Source organism: Charadrius vociferus, unplaced genomic scaffold (genome assembly GCF_000708025.1).
Source record: "Charadrius vociferus isolate BGI_N301 unplaced genomic scaffold, ASM70802v2 scaffold323, whole genome shotgun sequence".
In the NCBI taxonomy this organism is placed as follows: domain Eukaryota; kingdom Metazoa; phylum Chordata; class Aves; order Charadriiformes; family Charadriidae; genus Charadrius; species Charadrius vociferus.
The window spans coordinates 6,210-29,692 of NW_009647692.1; the positions used below are offsets into that span (position 1 = coordinate 6,210).

General features: G+C 45.5%; 1 protein-coding gene across 1 annotated transcript in view; it reads left to right on the top strand.

Annotated features, from left to right (window-relative positions):
• The first annotated feature begins 1,950 nt into the window (after positions 1-1,950).
• The window catches only part of SMTNL2 (smoothelin-like 2), a 47,169-nt gene continuing 25,636 nt past the window's right edge, over positions 1,951-23,483 (top strand). Inside the window, exon 1 of the mRNA XM_009881467.1 lies at positions 1,951-1,956. Within this exon, the coding sequence (XP_009879769.1) occupies positions 1,951-1,956 (6 nt within the window). The remainder of the gene's footprint in view (positions 1,957-23,483) is intronic.

Here is a 23,483-nt window from a genome sequence, read left to right on the forward strand (position 1 = left end):
ACATCTTCTATGGAGATTACAACGGGGGGGGGGGGAATTTTTAAACGCTTTCCCCAAAAATGCAAGAAAAACCTTTCAAAGACCTTACAGAACAGAGACATTTCATTTATGTACCTATTCACACATAGATACGTATATTTAGGGGAAAGATAAACCTTGGAAACACCAGAAAACCTCCAGGAGGTTTAGATAGGGAAATAAAGGGAAAAAAAAATAAGTAGAGACAGCAAACTAAAAGAGATGTAGAAAGAAAATTTGAAAAGTGAGGGCACTAAGGAAAGACAAGTAATTAAAACTTAAATATAGCGAACTAAAGTTAGTGAATGGGATAAAACTAGACAGGCAATATAAACTTGTTTTTACTCTGGAAAATGCAGACCTTTATTTGAAGCCGTTAAAAGCATGTGAGGTTATTGGAGGTTTTGTGTTATTAAACCGTGCAAAAGAGGAACGAGATCTCGGGCACCGGTAAGAGCGGCACCCTCTGGTGCTGCAGGACCGGAAGCCGATGAGTGACGACTACATCTCCCGGCATGCCGCGCGCAGCAGCGCGCCCCGCCCGCAGGACTACATCTCCCGGCGCGTGTCGCTGCGGGAGCTGTCGCGACGGGGAGAGGTCGGTCTTTCTCTCGTCGAGGCTCGAAAGTTCCTTTAGCGCACAGAGCTCGCAGAGCGGTGCTCTAGTCATTCCGCTCCCGCTGTGACCCTCCCCAGGGATTCCCCCGCTACTCCCCGCTTCGCTCTGCCCCGGTCCGTGTCCAACTGACCGAAGGCTACCGCGACTCCTCGGTGAGCTCCCTCTCCGGCAGCCTCGCATCGCTGCCCTGCGGCCCCTCCACCGTTCCAGCCCTCGCCGAGGCAGCGCACCGCCCTGCTGCGGCCCCGGCACCGCTGCTGCCGCTGTTCGGCGAGTCCCCGGCGCACGACTGTCCCTTGGGGGCAACGCGCCCCTACCCCTGCGGGCCACCAGTCCTTGGTGCGGGGCTGCCGTCCATCAGAAACACGTGAGGCATCGCCGTCAGCCCCATCAGGGTCAGCTGGGTCTGCCGTAGCCGCCGAGCAGTGCCCCAGCTGCTGGAAGTGGCAGGCTGAGAGCTGAACAGAGACTGCTGGACTGGACAAGGAGACGTAGTGTTAGGAGGGCAAGAGAACAAAGGGGGAACTTTGCAGTGCAATAAAAGGGGAAAAAGAGGAAAACTAGGGCTGACAGACAAACGCATGACTCTGGGAGCACAGAAAGGGAAAAGAACGGCGCAGTGGCACGCCAAAAGGAAATTGGAAAATGCTGAAGCACACTAAAAAGCACCTGGAAAGGTGTGAGACAGAAAAGAATGTCAAACAGAAAACTTTCTCACTCCTTGCATGAAAAATGGCAGGCCTTGGAACACACCAAAATGCCCCTAATGCATGCAGTGGGGCTCAGTGGGGCTGACGGAAAGTCACCTGTCCTTATGGAGATTCCAGCTCTCACCCCACCCCTGGCCATTTGCACCAGATGTAGCCGGAATGCCTCACGGTGCTGACAGATAATCCAAGAGCGGCTTTTAGGACCTGGCACAGCACTGGAGGGACCCTGGCTGTCCCCAAGATGATGCAAACGGTTAATAACAGCTGAATGTCTGTGGCAATGTGAGAGAAATCCTCTGCGGCCCGGCAAACAGCACAGGGATTGCTCTAGAATCTTAGTCCAGCAGCCCTTAGGACTGGTCCCCATCTTGTCAGACACAATGTGTGACGTCCTCCCTGGAGCTCTGTGTTGAGACACTTTTTACTGATTGCAAAGGGACATGGATTTGGGTGGCCCCCACAGGAAGCTGCTGCCGGGCACAGCCTCAGCGGCACGCCTGAGAGCCAAACCTGCAGGAGCTCCATGCACGGATGGTGACATGGCGTGTCCATCAGAGACTGTGGGTGCTGAGGCCAGGGGAAGCCGTGTGCGTCCCCCACAGGATGGCGGTAATGCTGGGCAGCGGATGAGTCTAGCCCCACAGAAAGGAGGCAGGTGGCCCACGTCTTGCTCATTCAGACACTCTGCACTTGTGCCCTCAGAGCACCTCTGGGGAAGCATCCTTGCTGAGGGCTGTTTGTGCCATCTGAGAAAGGCACAATGAGATCTAGTGCACGGAAGCAGAAATGAAGCACATTCAAACTGTAGAAAGAAGTTTGGTTTTCCTCCATGGGAACAAGCTGTCCGAGGAGGTACTGGTTTTGCTATTGCTTGGAGTTTTCCAGTCAAGATTATATATCTGTATAAAATCAGTGTTGTATTTTACTATGATGAAGCAGTTTGGCCACTCTGTCTTTTGTCCTAAGTTTAGTTAGCTGCATGTACTCAAGTGTAGTAGGAGTTTACTTCTTTCTAGTATGAGTGATACAGAATTTCTGTTTCATCAGCTACCTGGGAATGACAGAGAGGTGGGACAACCAAAAATTTGTCTACAGGAGTTAAGTCAGTGTCACAGACCTTGAGACAGCAAAGGGTGTTTGAGGGAACATGTTGCTAAAATCTTAGCTGTTTGCTATTATCTAACAGGCTCTGCCTGAAGAAGGAAGTCATCCCAATGCCCTTTCTCTTGCGATGGAGCCGATCAGTTTTCTCTGTTTTCAGAGTTCCTGCCCTCCACTGCTTTCACGTGCCCTGGCTCTGCAATTAATTCAGTGCCTCCCTGGTTTGGTAAGTTGGGTGTCAGTGAGGCTATGCTGTGGCACCATTACTCCTAGCTTGCTTTCTTTAAACAAACAAACAAAAAACCCCTCCATCGTGGGGATTATCTCCATTGTCTAGTTTATACCGTGACTGCTCAGACCATTGTAGCAGTTCTATAAAGAGAAAGGTGGGTGGGAGGGTGAGAAGGAACTACTTATCCTAGCTTCCCTGCCTGAGCAAGCCTACCTGTGTATTTCACCCTGAGGCCAGAAAGAGAGAAGCGATTTGCCCAGCCTGGGCTAGCCAGCCTTTGTCAAAGCTAAGTTAATGCTTGGCCATGGCTGATTTCTGGCCTGCGGAAAAAATGCCAGTACCCTGGCTCAGTTTGTATGTATTTGCATAGTATAACACTGAATATCCACTTCTTCTCTGCTTCTGCATCCAAAGTAAGGGAGTGAGAATATGACAAGCAACTGAGAGCACTTTGCAGATTTATGGTCCTAGGGGAGTTTTACTCATGCTATCGAGGGTTTCAGAGGGTTGTTTTGAAAAATTCAGAGGATGTGATGAAGGACGTGTGTGTTTGAGGCCAGAGTCACACAATATCGTTTTAGCTGTGTTCCTCAGCTTCTTTCTTTGGCTTGTATTGTAGTTACAACTGTAGTACAGTTATTTTGTGGGCGGTAGGTCTGGATTAAGAGGCTCTGACCCACCTTGGGAGGCGTTAATGTCATGTCCCTAGTTCTGCAGGGGTGTGTAAAGTGATCGAGTTGTAAAACAAGACACTTGAGGAGGGGAATTTTCTTTTAAAACCAAATAACTCTCTAGATCTGCTCTAGCTGGCAGCCCCACACGGCTGCCGTGGCTATGGTAACCCTTGATCTGAGGGGACAGAAGTGAGCAAAAGGAAGTGGTGCTGGCGTGGAAGTGGCCTTAGGAGACGCTGCTGAGCTCCTTCAGATCCTTGTAGCCTGACACATCCCACTTGACTTCCCTCTGTGCTGCTAGTCTCAACTGAGGACAGAGTCCATGGAATCTAGGTTCAGTAATAATTACCTTGCGATCGCTCTTGGACGCTTGAAGGGTCTTGTAGACACTTGTTTGCTGTCTGTTTAGCTGTCGCTGACCTTTCTTGGTATGGGACATCCACAATGGGGCTATCAAACCCAGCTTTTCCACGAGCTGTGTCACTGTAGCTTCCTCTGTCTTGACTTCCAGATTTACACAAGAGACATGCCTGCTCTACTTTGTTACATGGGCAAGGGATCTTTCCCACAGAGGCTTTTCTGCATCGTGCATTTACTTAGCCAGTCTCCTCTCTGCAGAGAAGGCGGGCTTCTTGACTGTTAGTAACCTTCATTTAGAGCTACTTGATGCCTTTCTTAGGAAAACTGTGACACGGTTGAAGGCTGAACGTACCCTTAGAAACACAGCATGATTGACGAGGTGATCTGTGGAACATGTACCATCTCCAGAGAGGATTCAGTGACAGGTACTTGGGCTGTAGGAAGACAGCTGGTGACAGCTGGTGAGTTTATCCTTTTATCACTGTGGCTGTCAATGCTGCTGTTCTTCCCTTAGTTACATTTCCATGCATGTCAGTGCTGCATCTGTGCTGATTAAGTGCAGAGAATGAATCCTCTTGTAGATCCAGATCCCGTTAATGGGTCTACCTGGCAGAAGTAAGAGGAGAGTTTGGGGTTTTTTATCTCCCCCCCGCTTTTGTAATTCGATTGATAAGAGATAATTTTACGACTCAGTTTTCACTCCTGCTGAAGCTATAATATCATGCTTAGCAAGGAAGGCTGCAAGTGAGTGAATGCACATTGTATTCGGCTCTCAGGATTAGGTTCCCATCTGTTCGTCTGCATTCTGGCACAAAATTAGAAGGCAGTCCTTCCAGCATACAGCTCTGCCCTGCACTTCCACCAACCGAGTTATTCGATCCCCAAATTGTCAATTTTGTCATCTTCTTATCTATTCTTCCCAGCCAACAAAATACATGTGAAAAGGAACTGCCCGCAAGCCGTAAAAGTGTAACTGCGAGTATAGAATGAAAGCTGAGCTGAGCTTCCTGGTCTTTTCACAGCTTTCTTGCCAAACTCTTTGGCCTCACTGGCTCTCAGGTCTGTATGGGAGAAGGAGCCTGTAAAAGCAGCACAGAAACATTAACTGGCAGGGGCAGAGTAGCCTTCCCTCCCCTCAGATGCAGGTTTTGTTTACCCCCTCTTTGGCATCCACAGCGGTGTACTGAGCTGAGTCGGGGCTGAGAACGGTGGGAGAGAAGTGAAGTCTAAGGACTGCAGTCACAGTTGGCAACAGCAGCCTTTGTACTCTGAGCCTTTTTTGAGGCCTTGGGTAAGTGAAGACCCTTGTGCTTTCAGGGGAATAAAACTCCTCTTCCTTCCGGCCTTTGCCTGCCTCTGTGGCATACTCGGGGGACAGGCTGTCGCCACGTAGGGGCACCTGACCCAGCAGGGACTGTTTTGATGGAGTCATGACTGCCACAAATGGAAGACTGCTTGTAAAGTTACCCCAAATAAAGTGGAGGAAAGTGCCACCTTCTCCCTGAGGACTGCTGAGTAGCTGTAGGCAAGTCTTCTTCCTGAGCAACTTACCTGTGTAGCTGGCAAAGTTTTGGTAACAAAACAGGGAGGGGGACCAGACAGAATGCTGCTCCTGTATTTCCTCCAGGCGTATGTCCTGGTCCTTGGGAGCCTGAAATGATATGTAGCCCGGTCAATCTTCGTGTTAAGCGCTGTAGCGTGGCCTATGATTTTCACAGGTCTCTGCTGATAAAGTATTTTGGTTGCATTAACCCGCGTATCTCAGCTGTTTCTTACAGTTGTTCTGATGAAGCGCAGACCTTTTAGAAGTCGGCTCACCTGTGGCTTTCTCATCACTCCACCAACACTGACTCTGGTATCATCTTTTATTTCCAATTTGCAGATTCAGAAATGTAAACCCCTCTTTTTGTCTCGTTCCCTGCCCACTACTCTTGCTACCTGTCAGCTCTCGCCTCACACAGTCAGAATGCTCTTGAGGACTGGCACAGACTTGTCTCTCTCTACTGCCTCAAGTATGACGGAGTCCTGATTCTTTACTGAGTTTCCCCACTGACTGGATAAATACCATAGCTTGTGTTATGTAGGAGGTTAGCCTGGAACAGGCATTCCCAGATCTTTTGGCTTATGAGTGAATGTACTTTCTTGCAAATGGTCAGCCACGGTTCCCTTTAAATTTGGAATGAGAATGGTGTATGATGGTACCGTTTCATGAGTGTGCTGCGAATCACTTACCTGCACTCTCCTGACTGCCGGTGGGCTGCAGAGCACAGTTGAAATCTAGTGAGTGAGACCTATAGACACTACTTTAACTTTCATAGGTGTGCCTGATACATTTAAGCAGCACAGGGGCTACTTCTAAGAGTCTTCAGAATGTCTTTTGTGTGGTAATAAATTAGTAAGAATGCAGTAAATAATATGGAATGGGAATATTTACAGAGTATGTATTTTCCCCCAGACCTCTGAAAGGCTTGGTAAGGGAGGAATATGCCTGCTGCTCAGTGAGATACGGCTCCCTGAAACAGAGTGCGACAGACGTTTAACAAGCTTTAACAGCCCCCAGACAATAATTCAGGACCAGGTCTGAGGAGTACTGTGTACAATGGAAAGCAATACTGGGAATTTTAGAATGTCAGAAGAGGATCATTCCCAAATGGTAGGTGCGCCAAAATAGTAGAAGTGACAGTGTCCAAAAAGAGCCAGTGCAAGCTCCGTGCTTCTGTTTTTTTGTCCAAATGATGGTGCCTCTGTTGACACAAACCTCTCAAACACCCTGCAGATTGTACAGGGGCTGTTGGCAGAGAAGAGCATGATACCAGATTAATCGCTGCTTGCTCCAGAGTTTGGCTTGCATTTTTCATGTTGGCTTGGCTTGATTTGGCTTGTGTTTTCATCATTACTCCGATTACATTCCCAATTGGGTCAGTAGTTACCGCTGGAAAGAAATAATTTGCATTCTTCACCATGGTGTAATTTACAGACTCCTGACTGGTAGGTTGTAGTCTTCTGTGTGAGATAAGGAGTAGGGGAGGAGGAGGGCGTGGAAGATCACTTCATTTGGAATTTATTTCTCCCCTACCCAAGGTGTGGGCTTTCTAACAGTTTGTTGGCTGCTGCAGAGCTGCTAGAGGGAGGTGACACTATGTCTGCATTTTGCCTCTACTGTCTGGATTACAGGATGGTACCCGGTGTCCTGTTGAAAATTTCTACAAGGTTACTTTTTTTCTGTGTTTTATTTGGGCCACTAGACTTTCCTTGTCTTTCCCTTTCAGTGATATCCAGCACTGAGGCAGAGCCTTAGTACCCCAGGAGCAATCCTGCACCCATGACACTTAAAAATGATGTGCCACCGTAGTCCACAGCTTCTTCTGTTACAAGCTCCTTAAAGAAACCTAAGCGGTGAGTTTTCTTGAGGGGAATATTTTCCAGAAGTGAATATCACAGCCTGACTGTCTGTACTCTGTTTAATGTTTTAAATATCTAGTTTCTATAGTTCATCTTCTTTCTCATTCAACTATTGTCTATGTGAGAGAGGCCCCCTACTCCTGTTAGACAGTGCTATAGAGAGCCTGATATCCTGGAGTTAAAAGTCTTGCCCACCAAAGGCTGAAAACCAAACTGTTAATTGGAGCTGCTCTCCTGAGAAATGGCTTTTCTCTCTCTCCTCCCTCTCCCCCCCCCCTCTTCTCTCTTCTTTTTTAAAGCAGGCAGTGCAGTTGCAATTTTTGCGTGAATTGGTCGATTGTAGCTCAAATTGCGGATTTTTCTTCTCTCGGCTTTACTCCGACCACTTTGTAATCTCAAGATGCTAGAGATATTCGATGTCTTACTCTCAAATGCTAGGCTCTCAGGCATTTGCATTCCATTCTGTTCTTGGAGATGCCTATACTGTACACCTCATCATATTGGATGCTTTCCAGTGGTCCACCAAGTGAGGGGGTTAACATCTGTCACTCTTTCTTTTTTAACTCCTTGCCTTCCCTGGCGGAGAAGGGTGTGCCATGCAAGTTCTACTTTGGTAGAATGTTTTGGCTCACTGGACATTTTCTTGGGAAGATTTGGGGTTATTTATTTTGGTGTGGTTTTAATTTTTCTACAGCTCTAGGTTAGGGGAGACGCATTCAAAAGCACGCAACTTGTTCTTGGAAGGGCAGGAGAAGAGATGAGTGGTGGCCCTAGTTTCTGGAGTGTGATTGAGAGCATTGGGAATGCTTATTTCATAGATTTGAATTAGTTGGTAAGAAAGGCCGATTTTCAAAGCAAGAAAATGGTCATCTTGATCAGCGATTCATAGCACTCAAAAAATGTAATGCTTCAGATGTGGCAAATGTTGAGTGCTGTACAGCCTCTGGACTGGACTGGGAGATTAAAATTAATGACCGCTTTGAGTGTGTGCGTTGGGAGTGCTGAGGAGAGGCAGAGAGAGAGGTCATTTTGGTCTGTGAGGAAAGCAGGAGTTGCTTCAAAATTTTGAGCGTAGGTCAGGGCATACATTTGAAAGTTGAGCTGTGTAGCGTTCCATCTGATCCTCCTAGATTACAATAACAAAGACAGCAAGTATGATATGATTCTTGAAAAATATTTAATATGCAATGATATTTTTATTAGGTTGAGGAGCTTTTTGGCATGTGCATGCACAGTGGGTGTGGATGTAGTCAGTCCCTACCTTCCCAGGCTTTGCATGGTCCTCTTGATGTAGCTGTAAGCGGCAGTATTCATATCTTGGGCTTCAGTGCATCATTTAAAAGTCTTTGTCTCCCTAAGTGTCTCTGCCTTGCTGATGGAGTGAGAGGTTCCTCCAGAGAGCCATTCAGAGTACCTAGATTTACCCCAAAGCTAGCCATCTTAAATGCCTTTGTAGGTGCTATGTGACTACAATTCACAGGCCTTTGGCTTTCTCTTTATCTTATTCTGTTATTGAAGCTATCCCTTCTGCATTCAGGTTTCTCACGGGTTCCCTGGGTTTAAGTGTTCAGGAAGCATCTCATTCAACCATCTGCTCAAGGCAATGCCCTGCAACTTGGAAAGTCATTCACGCTTGGTGTTAATAGATTTGTTTTTTCCATTGACGGGGCAACACTAGGTACCAATTCCTTTCAGCGGACATGGATGGAGCAGATCCAGAATTCTGAGAAAATGTTGCACAGTTGATTTGGGTTTGGTAGGGTTCTGTTGAAAGTGCTAAAGGTGACCTCAGTTGTTAGGGATGGACCGTAGGTGCAGATTTGAATGGACAGTAAAAAAAAAACGTTCGATAGGAGTTTGAATGACTTCACCGAGGTCACGCACCAAACCCACAGCAGAATGGGAACAAGAGTCAAAGCTGCCAATTTATTCTGCAACATCTTCATCTTGGGACCTTCTGCCATTCATTTCAACACACCTCAACACAGTGAAGTGCTATGCAGCTCAGAAGTGAGGGCTAAGAGACTGTGTTAATTACTTGTTTACCAGTATCTCTTTGCTTAGGCACATCCATTCAGAGTGCACCCTTCTAATCACTGGCCATCTGATCTGAATGTTTCTCACTGATCGTTGTCAAACACATGCACAGCGGTACTGTGGTTCTAAGTCGCAGTGGGCATCTTGTTACAAAGCTTGCTGCTTTGTAAAGATGCAGAATCATCGTGCTGGTAATAGCATCATCTGTCCATTTCCTGCTCCCCTCCCCACCTGTTTGTTCGTATGTTTGTATTTGGTGAAAATAATATCCCTTTGCCATAAGGAGTGCAATGTCCAAGCTGCGACTCGCATTACCGCATTTTATTTGCTCCTGCTGTCACACAGCCCCCGCGGGTCATAATTCACTGTGGGTGTCATCACAGAACAACCTTGCTGGCCCTGTTATTGTTATTTGGTCCAGAAAGATGAGTTGCTGACCTTTCCCAAGCGCTATTTCTGTTGACTGTTAAAAACCTTCAGAACAAAGTTGCGTGTTTCTTAGTGGTGCAAACCAGACTCTTTATCTGCCTGCGAGCTTTGTGAATCTTAGTGCATCTGTGGAGATAGCTCCACGTATTTCAAACGAGAGCCTAGTTTACTCTGCATATACTCTGAGGAAGGGTAAGCTTCAGGCCCAGACTACTGGTACTAAGTACTACTGGTTAATCACATTCACGTAGCTTCTGGTTTGCTTGTAAGAGAAGAGTGAGCTCACCTCTGCTTGCAAGCTCCCATGTAGAAGGTGAACTGCTGACCACCACACAGACTGCCTGCTGTTGGTGTGGGCAGCCCAGTGCTGGTCTATGCTGTAAGGAGCTCGTTAGGAATACAGTAGCAGGGCTGGGAAAAAGGCGTTGTATATTTCACCGGTTTAAGGATAACACTTGTCAAATGCCTGCTATTCTGCTCTGCATCTCAACTCTTTTGGGTATTACTTGCAATGCTAATTTGGAGCAAAGCTCCCAAGATCTACCAAGCCATACAGGTAAAGGAACTGCCAGTTCCACAATTCTTGCAGATTATGGAAAAAACCACGGAAGGGGGAATTTCTGGAAAGATTTGATGTTGATGTGCATCGGAAAGTTTAAAACCAGAAGCATATGAAAGGTCCCCATATTTTCTTTGATTTTAGGGTGAAGGATGAGGAAGTTGTATTAGTTTAATGCCATTGGGAAAGTCTTAAATATTTCTTTGCTGAGGCACATCTGTCAGGGCAGCGAGAAAGAGACAGACGGATAGGTGCGCTTGCCTGGCTTCCTCATTGCACAGCTGTCAGGGCACATGCTGAATCAACACGGAGGCAAAGCTCAGGCCTGATGCTGGAGGACTAAATGGGAACTGTACAAAGCTGAGTTCTCATCCAGCAGCTTAACCACTGTTGCTGTAGCCAGATCGCTTCAGAAACTCAAGGCACAGTGATGGGCACATGGTCGCCATGGCATGTTCTCTTTCTGTCTATACAAATGCACCCTCCTGCCGTCCCCATAAATAACTTCCTGCTTAGTTTGGTCTGTCGGTTAACCAGCCAGCATTCCCAGTAGCTGGATAAAGGCCATCTGGACACTGATTGTCTCTCCATGTTCTAGATCATAATCTGTGAAGTGTCCGGTATTTGTGGTACTGTGACCAAAGCACTGATGTAGAAGCTCACTCAGAGTTACCTGTGTCCTTATATCATCAGCATGCTACATCCTGTTATACTACAGATGCCTGGGGGAGCGACTCTGCATTGAATGTAAATATTTTTAGTTTTAGTAACTTCAGATGGTCTAGGATGGTGCTGGCTAGAGATTAGCTCCCGCTTCTTTATGTACACTTGAACTACACTAAAGTCAAGGTCTTACGATTCACCCAAATACCACTGTCATCAATGGGAGTTGGTCCTTTATTTTGTCTATATTTAAACAATGCAGTTAAGCAGAGGAATGGAGTTCAGTGTTGGAGAAGCAGAACTTAGTGAAGGGTCTGAACATAATTGTTGCACGTGAGAGGTGAAACAAGGAATGCTAGTGTAATATCAATGCATTTGTACTGCCTTAAGTAACAGGAAACTTGGGCTCGTTCTTATAGCGGGTTTGCATCAAATAGATAGGTGTATCATCAGAAGAAGTTTTTAGCATTGTTTTAGTTCACTGGTAATACAGTTTAAGAATTTTAGAGAGGGTAATCACCTTGAGATTGTATCTCATAATTGCGCCCCTTTTATTGTTTGAACAGCTGCTTTCTGGGAATATACTGAAGTGGCCTTTAAGTTTAATACCTGCCATAAGGTTTTACATATTTTCAGTGCCAAAGTTTGTACGTCCAAATCATGCTCTGGTATCCTTGTTATTATAGTGGCTTGCTATAGCTGAAACGTAGTCTCCCTGCATGGGCTTGACTAGTTCCATGACTGCAAATTTATAAGCAGCTGAGATAGCTTCCTTTTTAGTTCAGAGGTCCCTGAACAGCAATTAAGGGAGAACAGAGCTTGTGAATTAGACCATGTTTAGCTATTTATGAAGGATCACATAGGAAGCCAGGGCTGGAAGTGATGGCTTGGTGGAAACAAAATGTGACTCCATTGAGGTCAAAGCAGTTACGTCAGGATTCATCTGTAGCCCCCATTTATTTTTAGTTTCCCTGTTAACATTCCTTCTTATGTGCTTACAACATGCCCCTCCCAATATTCCCCTCACCTACTCAGTTTCCCCGTCCTTTCTTATGACAGAGTGTTTGGGCTCTGGTTTAACTTACGGTCAGATATTTAAAAAAAAAAACAAACCAAACAAACCAACCAAAAAAAAAAAAAAAAACCCAAACCAAAATGCACCTAACTGCCATTGCTGTCAGCAGAAGATGGCTGGGGAAACATCCTAATAAATCCAGTACTTAGTATGTGCAGTCTTCAAGACCAAGGCCTGTGTTCTAATTTTAGAGACACAACTGTAAATCTCAAGTAATTCTGCAGAAATTGATAGAATAACTCCACATTTACTCTAGTATTCTAGCTGAGATTGGAATTTGCCCTGTTATCTTTAAAATTAATAGCATAGCATATGCATATTTACCTTGATTAGGAGCTTCAGATCGTTCCTTCCATTATGTTTAATGCGAATATGCAAGGTCTGGTTTCTGTCTTCAGTAGAAGTCTTTCCCAGCCTTTCAGAAACCGTATTGCAAACCTTACATGGCTGCCCTTGGTAAATGTCTGACTCTATTGCCAATTGCTAGTACAGTCAGTGATTTAATGAACATTAACTGTGTCACCTATGTCACGCAGGCCCAAACGCCACAGCAGCCAAGGGTTACAGTTCTCCTGTTGAAGGAAGAGGGCTGACTGCTCTCTCTTTGGGACTGTAGCAAATTTGTACAGGTTTACCATAGGCTGCAAGCATGTTTTAACACTCACGATCTCCCTCCAAAAGGAGATGTAATGAAATTGATTCGCTGTAGAACAAGAGAGGGACAGATGGTAGCAATCTGGGTAGAATAACAAGCCAGAAAAGCAGAGCATTCAGGAAAAAGGAAACCCCCGTCAGAAAAAGAGACAAGTCAACATACTGGTCAGGCCACTATCCAAACGGTGGGAGTTTCGTGTGGTACACAGGAATGTGTTGGAGGGTTTGTGAAAGTTGCTTGAGGAGCCCATCAACCAGCATTATCAGACAGGAAAGCCACTATCAAGCCCTGGCCTGATAAATGGTCAAAGAGCCCTGAAGAATTCCATAATGGAAGCTGGAGTAAGTTTATGAGGCGTTTGGGGAATGCAGAGTGAGATAGTGGGGTACCCAGCAGTAGATTACACCCGAGGCATGAGCAAGAACAGCATGCTACTGGTCTCTTGACATTCCTGAAACTCTCCAGAGGCTCAGTAAAGGTTTTTCTTAGAATGAAGACGAAGGCAGACTGCAATTAGCTGATTTGGGAACAAAGCACTGGCCATTTTAGCCAGAGTTTTTTCATGTCTTTTAGCAACTCCACAGGGGGAGCTCCCCAGCCATGGATGCATGCAGTGGTGTCCCAGCCTGAGTAATGTTGGGACGTTAACCACGGAGCTGTCGCCTTGCCATAGTGTTGAGTGATGCTGCTTTTTTCAAATGCAAAAACCAAAGGTCAATTACTACCATACCAAGTTTTCATCCTTCCTCCAAGGGATTTGCTTGTGAGACCCTCTGCCTGAGTCACTCTCACAGTGCACCAGAGCCCCATGAAACTCACGGTTACTTCTCCCGTTTGCCCACCTCTGCCCTGGTCTTGGAATTTCCAGTGGTGTCACTTCTGGCCCCCAGACTGGGTAAGCTGAGTGCTGTGGAAAATAATGGCTAATAATAAGCCACATTGTAAGATGCTGTGCATGATGAAGCAGGTGCTGAGGAGGAGATGTGATTAAGGAACTGGTTTTGGTGAAGTGACTGTAGATTTTTTCCACTTCTTCTGTAACAGAGCGCTTTGAGACAGGTGCTGACAAAAAATGTCCCATTGCTGAGGCCTTCCCCTGCGCTGGCAGTCCTGTGTAAGCTGGAGCTAGGCCAGGGTATCAGGTTGCTTTCTGCCATGAAAAGCTAGAACTCTGATCTGGAAAGAATTGGAACTGCCCATGGAATGCTGTCAGACACACGATCAGATAGCGATTTGCTGAGGGGAGGATGACCGGGCCTCAGTGTTATCCAAGATCAGTATTGAGAAAACAAAGTTTGCAGCCATGGCAGCGACTGCCACCTCTTAAATGTTACCCTTTACAGGGCTTGGCACCCTGAAGTGTAACAGAGACTGTTGTGGTGAGTGAACAGGGCCAAAGGAGCTGAAAGACCTTGCACAAATTGGGGAATAGCTGTTCCTTTTGCTGCCTGTGGATATATGTGACTGCCCATATATCTGCAGGCACATGCCTTGTGCGTGTGCTGTGTTACTTTCTCCCATCGTCATTTCAGTGTTGTGAGAATTCCCAGTGCCAGGCAAGGATGACACAGAAAAGTTGCTCATCAGTTATGTTAAATAACTGAGGAGTCTTGGCTATTAGCCTACACAAAGTGATTGTTATCTTCAGCTGTTTTCAAATAAGCTTTCCACATTAGAACTAATCACCAAACCAAATCACTAAGAACACAACTGATTTTTAATATCTAGAATATTTATGCTTCTTTAGTTGCTAAAATCTTGTAATTTCACATGCCATCAGGCTATGGAGCTTCATCTGAGCAGCAATTGTTCATGTGTGCTCAGCACATCCCACTTTAGAATCGGCTTCTGTTATTTGAACTATCTAAAGTCTTTCTACACCTAAGGCACCTCTTTAAACCTTGTTGCATAATTTCCGGTGGATTACTTTGCTTTTAGATTATTCCGTTTTAGTAGGTTGTGTTTTTTCAATGTCTGAAATGAGTATGACTTAAGATGAGTCTAGGAAGAACTTATTTTCAGGTGAGGATTCCCCAGCTCATGCTTCAGCTCACAGATGCACATGGGCACAGCTACGCATGTTATATGGGCAAATGGTACCTGTCACAGAAAGACACATGTATGGTCCCATCAGAGACTGTAAGATGTAGTGAATGTTGACGAAATTTGCCATATTATCCTGTTTATTCCATCACACTCATGTGATTTAATTTAGGTTTCTTTTCCTACCTTCCAAGCTCTCCCACCTTCTCGTTTCCCCAGATCCTCTGCCTGGGAACTTGATGTTAAAACACTACTGGAAGAAGTTGCGTGAAAGGCAGTCCTCCTGTTGTCCCAAATGACAACACCATAGTAGGGAAAGCGATGATTAGCAATAGAGAAAAAGGCATGGAAAGGCTTGAGAAAAGCTATAGGTGAAAGAAGGGGAGAGAAAAGGCAAGCTATTGAAACAAGCAAGGAAAAATGGTATTTCACTTTCTCTCTCAATGTCTCTTGGGGGGAAGAAGGATGGTGACACTTAAGGAGGAATAGAAGGGTCAGCTGAAACTTACCAAGTTGCCAGATCATTGTGAGAATAAAGGGAGTCTATCCCCTTCCTGAGCTGGACAGAACAACTCCGTGATCGGTGGGCGATGTTCCACTACTCTTCTTACACTGGTTTCATCCAGGTACAGCCCCGCCAATTTGGAGAGATACCTCCTCTGGTCGATGGGAGTAAACAGACAGGCATCTATTTTCAGATGCTGGCTAGTGGGAGATGATAGGCATGATCCCAGGCTTCCCTTCAGAGGAGTAACTTCCAAAGGGTGGAATGTGGAAAGTCCTCTGATATATCAGCTTGTTTTCTGCAATGCTTAATTGTCGTTCCGAATGTAAAAGTCATCAAGAGTGCTGTCCAGGAAGATCGGTTCACAGAACCCAATAACATACCCGAGTTACTGTGGAGTAGGAACCTACTTATGTCTTTGTATGATCCTGACTTTTTAAAGAAGCCTTACAGCAAACTGAAGTCGCATCCACTTCCAGTTTTGGCAGAAGAGTGTAAAAGGCCTTTAAGCCCCAGGAGTCCCAGAGATTCAACAGCTTGCCCAATGACTGCTGGAAAGTCAGTGGCAGAGGGAGGACCGGAGCCCAGTTGCTTGTCCCTGCTCTGACTGGTCTGCTAACATGAATGAAAGAGGCTCAAGGAACTAAAACAGTTCATAAAATAAAGCAAATATACAAATGTCGTCCAAAGGGGAACAAATCTGAAGTAAGGAAATCTGACAGCAAAGCACTTTCGTGCAGCTGTAGCGCACAATGGATTTCAAGGGCTCCAGAGTTACAACTGCAGCGTGCTGCGTTGATCGGCACGTGACACACTGGCAAATCACATCGAGGGCACGAGCAATCTTTTCGCATGTGCACTTGCCTTCTGGTAATAATCATGTTTCACACAGTAAGTGCAAAGCCTCTGATCTTTTGTATGTGCATTGATGTGGTTTGAGCTTGCTTTGGCACTGCACATCTATGTTTCTTGTGTCGCACTGAAGTACAGCAAAACACTCAGCAGTATCTGTCTTTAAGAACAAAGCCAATCAGATGCAAATTTGGACACAGGCGTATGCATCTCTCTGAGTTGGAGTTCAAGTGGACACGTATGCATTACAGTGATGCAGTCTTTGCCTGATGCCATGAAGTTGCCTGCTTAATCCAGCACTTTTACAAGCGGTATTTTTCAGCTCTGCTTTGTCACTGCCAGTGATTATAGTACGTTTTAAGCACGTATGCTGATTAATCCAGGCTGTCTGGTTGGCAGCAACCTAGAACTTTGAATCGCGTTCTCTAACTTCATCTTCTCATTGGTTAGAGGATTAATTTTGGAATACAACTGACAGCAAGCAGGAGTGACCTGTGGAAGATGCCAGGCATTGCTTGCTGGCATAGGGAACAGTCTCCTTGTGAAAGGCTTAAGCTGTCTTGCAGGTTGCTGCTTAAGCTCTGGTAGCCTGGAACCCGTCAGAGGAAGGGGAGAGAAACAGTGTAGGCTGGCAAAATGTCACGTCCTAACAGCTGGACGTGTATCCTGGCGGTTGGTCATAGTCATCAAGATTCCAAGCCTAAACCTGTGAATGTGCCGAGAGCTGATGGGTTAAGCTGGTGGTTAGGATGGCATGCTGCGTTACGAATGGTGCCAGTGTTACAAGTACTTCTTCTATTATAGAAGTACGTAGAGCTCCCAGTTATGCCAGATGCCACCTGGTAATTCACAGGGTAAAAAATAGTCCATGGCCAAAACAGCTGACTGCTATATTCGGCAAGACAGTCAACGGAAGGTGCTTTACCTCAGGCGATGTTATTAACTGTATTCTGCACATAGGGAAACTGAGGTAGAGGAAGGTTGCAGATGACTAGCGCAGAGTGGTTGAAGCTACTCAGGCTACCGCATTAAGTGTTTATGCCTGTAGTTTTAGAAGCGTCTGGCCTGGCATAAAAAATAAGCAAACTGCTGTCTTGAAAATGAATAAGAAAGAAATATTTCCCACCCTTAATCCATTGCACCTCTATGTCCAGTCTGTACAGTGCGTTTTGGACTCTTTTGGAAGCAATTCTTGGTGGTGGTTGTTAATATGAAAGGGTGCTTTCTGTAATAAATGCCAAGACTGCTTCTTGCAGGAAATGCCTGACACAGCATCCCATACATCACTAACATATCTACTGACTGGCCAGCCGGATCTCACCCAAGCCACCTTTATAAAGTACAGCATCTGGCAGTGAGCAGAAGCTAGTTGATTGTTTTCTTTTTTTAGCCAGTTTCCCAGTACAGAGTAGAAAAAGGCCAACTCCATCAGAATCAGCAGAGAACAAGGGGATGTTAGGATAGGGTTTGGCAAAGAACAAAGGAGCAAAAGTGAAGATACTGCCACATGACCTGCTTCTTGCAGGGAAAATCAATTCTGTACCTTCCCAAAGCGCTCCCAGCTGGAATGCCAGGGAGAAGAATAGCAATGCTTTGGACATATAAGTTGCAGTCAGGACTAGGGTAAGCTGAGGAAGGACTGGCATAATTGGAAGAGCGCATGTTTACTTGGTTGGAGGAATATAAACAGTAATGTTCTCCCATTGCAGATCCGATGCAGACTTGCTACAAAATTGGCTGGCTCATGAACAAACTGTTCTTGCACAGCAATAACCTCTTACTTGTTAGTATGAAATGCACACCCATGCAGACGCTTGGTTTAAACATTAAACTTTTTGCTAGGGGCCAAAACACTCATGCAGTAAGCCTTTCTATAGAAGTCTTCTCCAAAAGAAGGCATTTTGCAGGTCACTGGGAAATGGAGAGTCAGCAGGAGCACGAGCAGATGCCTGATGGGATAAAAAGCCTGCCACGTTTTTCCTCTGAAACTTTCAGGTGTTCCTGTGTGCTTGCCACCTGGCTGTGTTTGAAGGTCATCTGTGGCAGGAAGACAGCAGGTTCTGTGGAAATCGAGTATGTGCTGGCTCCTTTCTGAGCTTCTCCATTTGCCAGTCCTCGTCAGGCCACCGTTTGCTAAGGTGAAATGTCCGTATCTGCAAAACTCAGTCATTGATGTTGCACCAGTAGGAGTCCTGAACTGACTCTTTGAGGTCAGCCACTGTGCTGCTGCTCTGCCCCAGCAATAGCAGGAAAACAGTGAGGAGTTTCCTCACCGGAGGGAGGCAAGACAGACTGACCTGTTAGTCTATGCAGAAAAAACAAAGAGCTTTACCTTCAGCATTTAGCTAGAGATAGTGCTTCCTTGCCAAGTGGAAAAGTCACAGTAGAAGAAGTGGTTAAGCATCTATGCGCAACACTAAATTTATTCTCACAGCGCAATTTAAGTGGAGTGTAGATGGGGTAGACCCATGTGTACCGAAACTCCAGGTGCTTATACAACACCACACATCACATGCATGCATTCCTCTTCCTACTGCTGGCTCTTCAGTGCTTCATTTTGGCTTCCATTCTCACTTCTTTACTCCTTTGTTGCTTTCATCACCGAGAACCTCAGGATCCTGCTTTATTTTCTCTGCTCCTTCGGCAGTGGCAGTGGAGAGTGGTGGTGGAAAGATACAGTCTTAGTCTCTTCACAAGCAGAATTTTGGCTGGCAGTAGTATGGAGGTTTCCAGTACCAGGACTGCGAAGCATCTGTCACAGAAAGCCCTTTGGACTCTTGATGGCAGAGAACAAGGCCTTTGTTTACAGAATTTAAGGTATGGTTTTCAAGCTGTCGAGGAGAGTGGAAGGGAGAGGCAGACTCCCCCTGGGAAGCAAAGTACCACAGGAGATAAATGGCTCCTGCTCCAGCCAGATAAAGGGCGCGAGTAACTATGTGAGAACAGAAGATAGAAAGAGACATGGAAAACATGAGTGTGGCCAGGGCTGGTGACAGCATTGTTCTCTGTCACCTTGCTGAAAGCAGCATTCCCACAGAGAAAACATTTTCCACCCCAGTGTGTAACTGCCAGAGAATATAGCAGTTGTGTCCCACCACCCTTCTTGAAGGAAAGCATCTCTTCTTTCGTTATTTTTTTCGCAAGGCAGGAACAGCTTCCCTGCTGGCATCAATCCCTGTCACCCTATTGGTTTAGATTTGCCAGCGTGGTGAGAGATGTGTCTGCCATTGGAAGTTACTGGGCAATGAGGTATGATACAAATTCGCTGGGTGCCAATTAATGAGCATGCTTTGTGCTGAGTGACACTTAGGGACTGACTCCATTCAAGAGTAGTCTTACTGTATGCTAAGAGCCAGACTAGCCACTCACCACTGCCCAGCAGAACTGGTCTTCCTTTCCCAGTTGCTGCTCTGAGTGCTACCCAGATCTTTCCTCCTGTTTCCATTGGCTCCTGGGCTCTTCAGACTCTCTTCTGGGCTGACTCATCTGACTAGCCCAGAAGAGCGCAAATCCATTTCTTTATACTTGGACTGGTTTTCTGCTGAGTTGGAAGACTAAATTGGCTCAAGAGGTGTTCAGATGAACCTGGAGCTGGTGTGACACAAACAGTGGGAGTGAGGATGGTAACAGAGGCCTTGGCTGTCCATCTCAGGCACAGTGTACTGTTAGATTGGATCAACTGTATCCTCTCTTTGAACCCCAAGAGTGTCTGTATAAGGAATACGCCATACGCTGCACATTCGTGACCTCCCTCACTCTGAATGAACATCCATTTAGACAGGAGTTCCTTCCTTTGAGAAGGGTGCTCTGTTATGGTCAAATTGCAGAGGAGGATCTTTTCTTGATTACTTCTAGATGCGTTCACATAAAATTTCTGTCTTTTTCATTGTCTCCTCTGCGTTGTTGTGTACTTCAAAGGGGATGGAGGAGAAAGGCTGCTGTGTTGTCTGTTCTGCAGAGGAATAAGATACATCTATCCTTTTTTTGCCTGTGTTGGCAATCACCTAGAGTCTGAGTGTCCTGAAAACATGGGAAAGTGTATGTGAATTTTTTGCTGGCCCCTAAAGGCCAAGGGAGTGTGTCCTTTAGAAGACTGCTCTTAACAAACCTGTAAGCAGAGGAGTATGACTTTGGGGACAGTAATAGGGTCATCAACGGAGATAACGCTCTATCAGTAACTGATACTATAACTAGGAGAACTTCCCAGTTGCTCCAGAGTTTGCCATGGCCTCTAACCTTAACATGCACTTTGCCAGTTTGAGCCCTGAGAGTGAAGGAAGATTTGGCCAGTTTTACACTGGAACTGGAGAAACGAGTGGAACTATGTTGCCTTGTGTGTGATGGATGTAACCAATGAGGAAATTACCAGTACATATCATGTATGTATCAGCTCATATTCACTGAGGAAAGAGGTTCTGCACTTTTACAGTGTGGCTGTTCAAGCATCCCTGTCTTGCAGACTCATCTTTCCTTTTCACATATTTCACATGGTCTCTTTCCTCATGTCTCAGAGCGTTGTTCTAAGCTCTTCCTTATTTCAAAGGCATTTTGATGACCAATAAAGACATGGAAGATGCATATGGGCCAGGAGCACTTGGAGTCCTCAAATCAATATATCGTGTCTCGTTGTTTTCATTACTGTCTCAATTTTGCTTTTCCAATTGGGAAGGAAGCCAAAATGGAAAGGTGAAAATAAAATGTGTGTTGGGAAAGGGAGATGTTGATCCTGTGGGTTACCTGCAATAGACAGCTTTGCCCTATCCCTGCTTGTTATGTGGGTCACAGGCCAAATGTGTGGCTGATAGAAATCTGCATAGTTCCAAAACACTGTGTTAATTTATGTGCCTTATTACACCACCATTGAATAAGAGCGTATTTCTCTTTAGTAAATGTCTGATAGCATGATAAATCCAGTCATATTTTCAGAGAAGCTACCCTAGCTCCAGCCATGATATTTATCAGAGCGAGCAAGAACAGCCACACAATTTTGCGTGTCTGGCTTTCTTCTTGAGCCTGTCTCCTATTTGGGTCAAATCACATCATACCCAGGAAGGTTTGGATGGATACCAAAAAATAATGCGATATCGGGCTAATAATTCCAATTTAGTATCCTCTTGCAAATAAGGGGGGGAGATGAACAGTTGGACAGTTATTTTCAGTGCTCATACATTTTTGCAAGGTTTTACCCAATTGCCTAGTCACTTTGACCTTAAAGAACTTAAAATATAAGACAATCCCCTGCCCTGCCAAGATCAGTCCAACTTCTTAAGCTCATGCACTTCCTTGAGTTCAGTGAGTTTACTCATTACATGTTGATGAGCATATACATTTTTCATAGCAAACAAAGCAGTCGCGTATGGAGGTGGTAACAACAGGGCCTATCAGGACAGTGTTGAATATGAAAATGGAAGAAGTCACTCCTTCCCTCCCTGTGGCTAGCTGGGGAGGAGTAGAGACAGTGTCAGGAGAGATCACCCCTACCAGGAACGCCTTCCATTATTACAAATTCACTGCATTATTACCTCAATGCTTCTTTCCTGGGACTGATGAATTCTGTTGCAACTGGATTCACCTCTGGCATAACAAAGACCCAGTTTTGTCCTTAGAGGCTGTGGAGTGATCCTGGGCTTTTTATTCTACTGCTGGTTTGCTGATCTCTGGTCATTCTGTATTCATGGAACGAGCTTTCTTGTTAGCCCTGAATGTGACCCTGCATGATCCCCAGTCCCAGTGACTCAAAAGAAACCTGCCCCATAGAAGATGGGATAAGCAGCAACATTCTTGTATCCATAAGACTTGATCCTCCACCTCTCTGCTCTGCTTGAAGGGAGGAGATCCTGTATTGTGGAAGACCAGACTCTTCCTTTCTGACTTGAACAGCAGGCTCGATTCTGCTTGCTTACATGCTGCAGTAGAATGAATCAGGAACAGCTCCGCTAGCAATGGGAAGAGAAGGCAGCCAAGATCAGGAAATTTTTGTTAGGTGGGGAGTTTGTAGGGGCAAGGACTCAGGTCTCCCTCCATTAAGATCCTCATTCACAAAAGATGCTGGAGAAAAAGCTGTTGATGATATATGTATGCACTGGTATGTGTGGACTTGTGTTATCACACAAATGAGCAGAGTTGGCACAGGAGCAGAGGGGCTCATGGTATCAATATGTAACTTGTCCTGGCAAAGAAGAGTATTTTGCGACAGCCAGCTTCTGCTGTTGAGGTGCCTCAGCCTCACGGTTTCTAGGGGCAGCATTGGTTGTCTATGTCCTTTTGCTAATGTTGCCTGGCAATGTTGCATGTCCCTCCTTATGTTATTTTTACTTCAACTTACCCATCCATCTGTGGCAAATGTGTGGATGAAAGTAAATTGACACAGTACTGTAAGTACTTAGTTGTCATTGTCTTGTCTGCAGTGATTTGACCCTTATCAAAAAAATGACAAAGGGGTCACTACAAGACCCTGAGAGCCAGAATATGTGACTAATTGTGTATGCCTTGATAAATCGCTAGGACTTGCTTGCTGTAGTAATACCTGATTGAAGCCAATTCTGCAATGGTAGCTTTATGCTCTTACTTACAAGGTCTTTCTGAGGCTACTTAGGGAAGGAAACTGAAGCTTAGAAATAATCTTTTCTTTGGGCCCAGTAGTCTAACTGCAAGTCCAGATCTAGACATGGGGGTTTAAAGAAGGTCTGATGTGGGGATTAGTTTAAATGCCTCTCGGGTTCTCCACCTTGATGTGACTGTGTCAGGCTCAACAGCATCAAGACTCTTCTGACCATGTTTTAAGTAGGTCAAAGGTGGTAGAAACTATGATTTGCCTTGTCTCACCAGAGTTTTTTAAAGCTTTGTTATGAATTTGAGGCTGGGGAGAAGTGTCTAGTTACCAGCTTCAGACACCTGGGTCTATCCACGTATCAGCTACAACATGAACAGTGTAGCCTTGAAGCAGGCAGGCTGTGGCTTTCCGACCTTAAAACGTCACACCATTTTATGTGTAGTGGCATATGGCACACTCTGGGGGTGCTCTTTGAACTAAAAAAAGAGCAACAGAGACATATTACATTGTTGTACTTCACTCCAACGCATAATGCCGTTCTGAGAGAAGGAACGTATTGCAGGAGTAAAGAATATGAAGACAAAAAAAGCCGGTGAGGGCGTTCTTCCATTTCAAACTTGCTCTGATTAAGGAGCATGCAAGATGTCACATTTCTGTTCCATGCTTCACTGAATAAGCAAGGAATAAATTCTTTCCTGCAAGTACCAGACTGACTGATTATTTCTTAAGTTCCGAGCATTGCTTTCAAGAAATAAAGATCTAGTACGGAAAAGCAGCAGCATGTGCTTTTGCCCTTTTGGGTCTCACTGCAGGATCCAGTTGACACAGACTGGCACAATGACTTACTCTGGGGACTGTTCTTTCAAAGACGGCATTGGGACCTTGTGTGCCAGTGGCCCTTGTGAAACAGGCTATGCCATTTGCAAATTAGACACTTCTCAGAAATCCAGAAGGTGCCATGCAAGCAGATACTTATCTGCTCAGTGTGCAGGAATG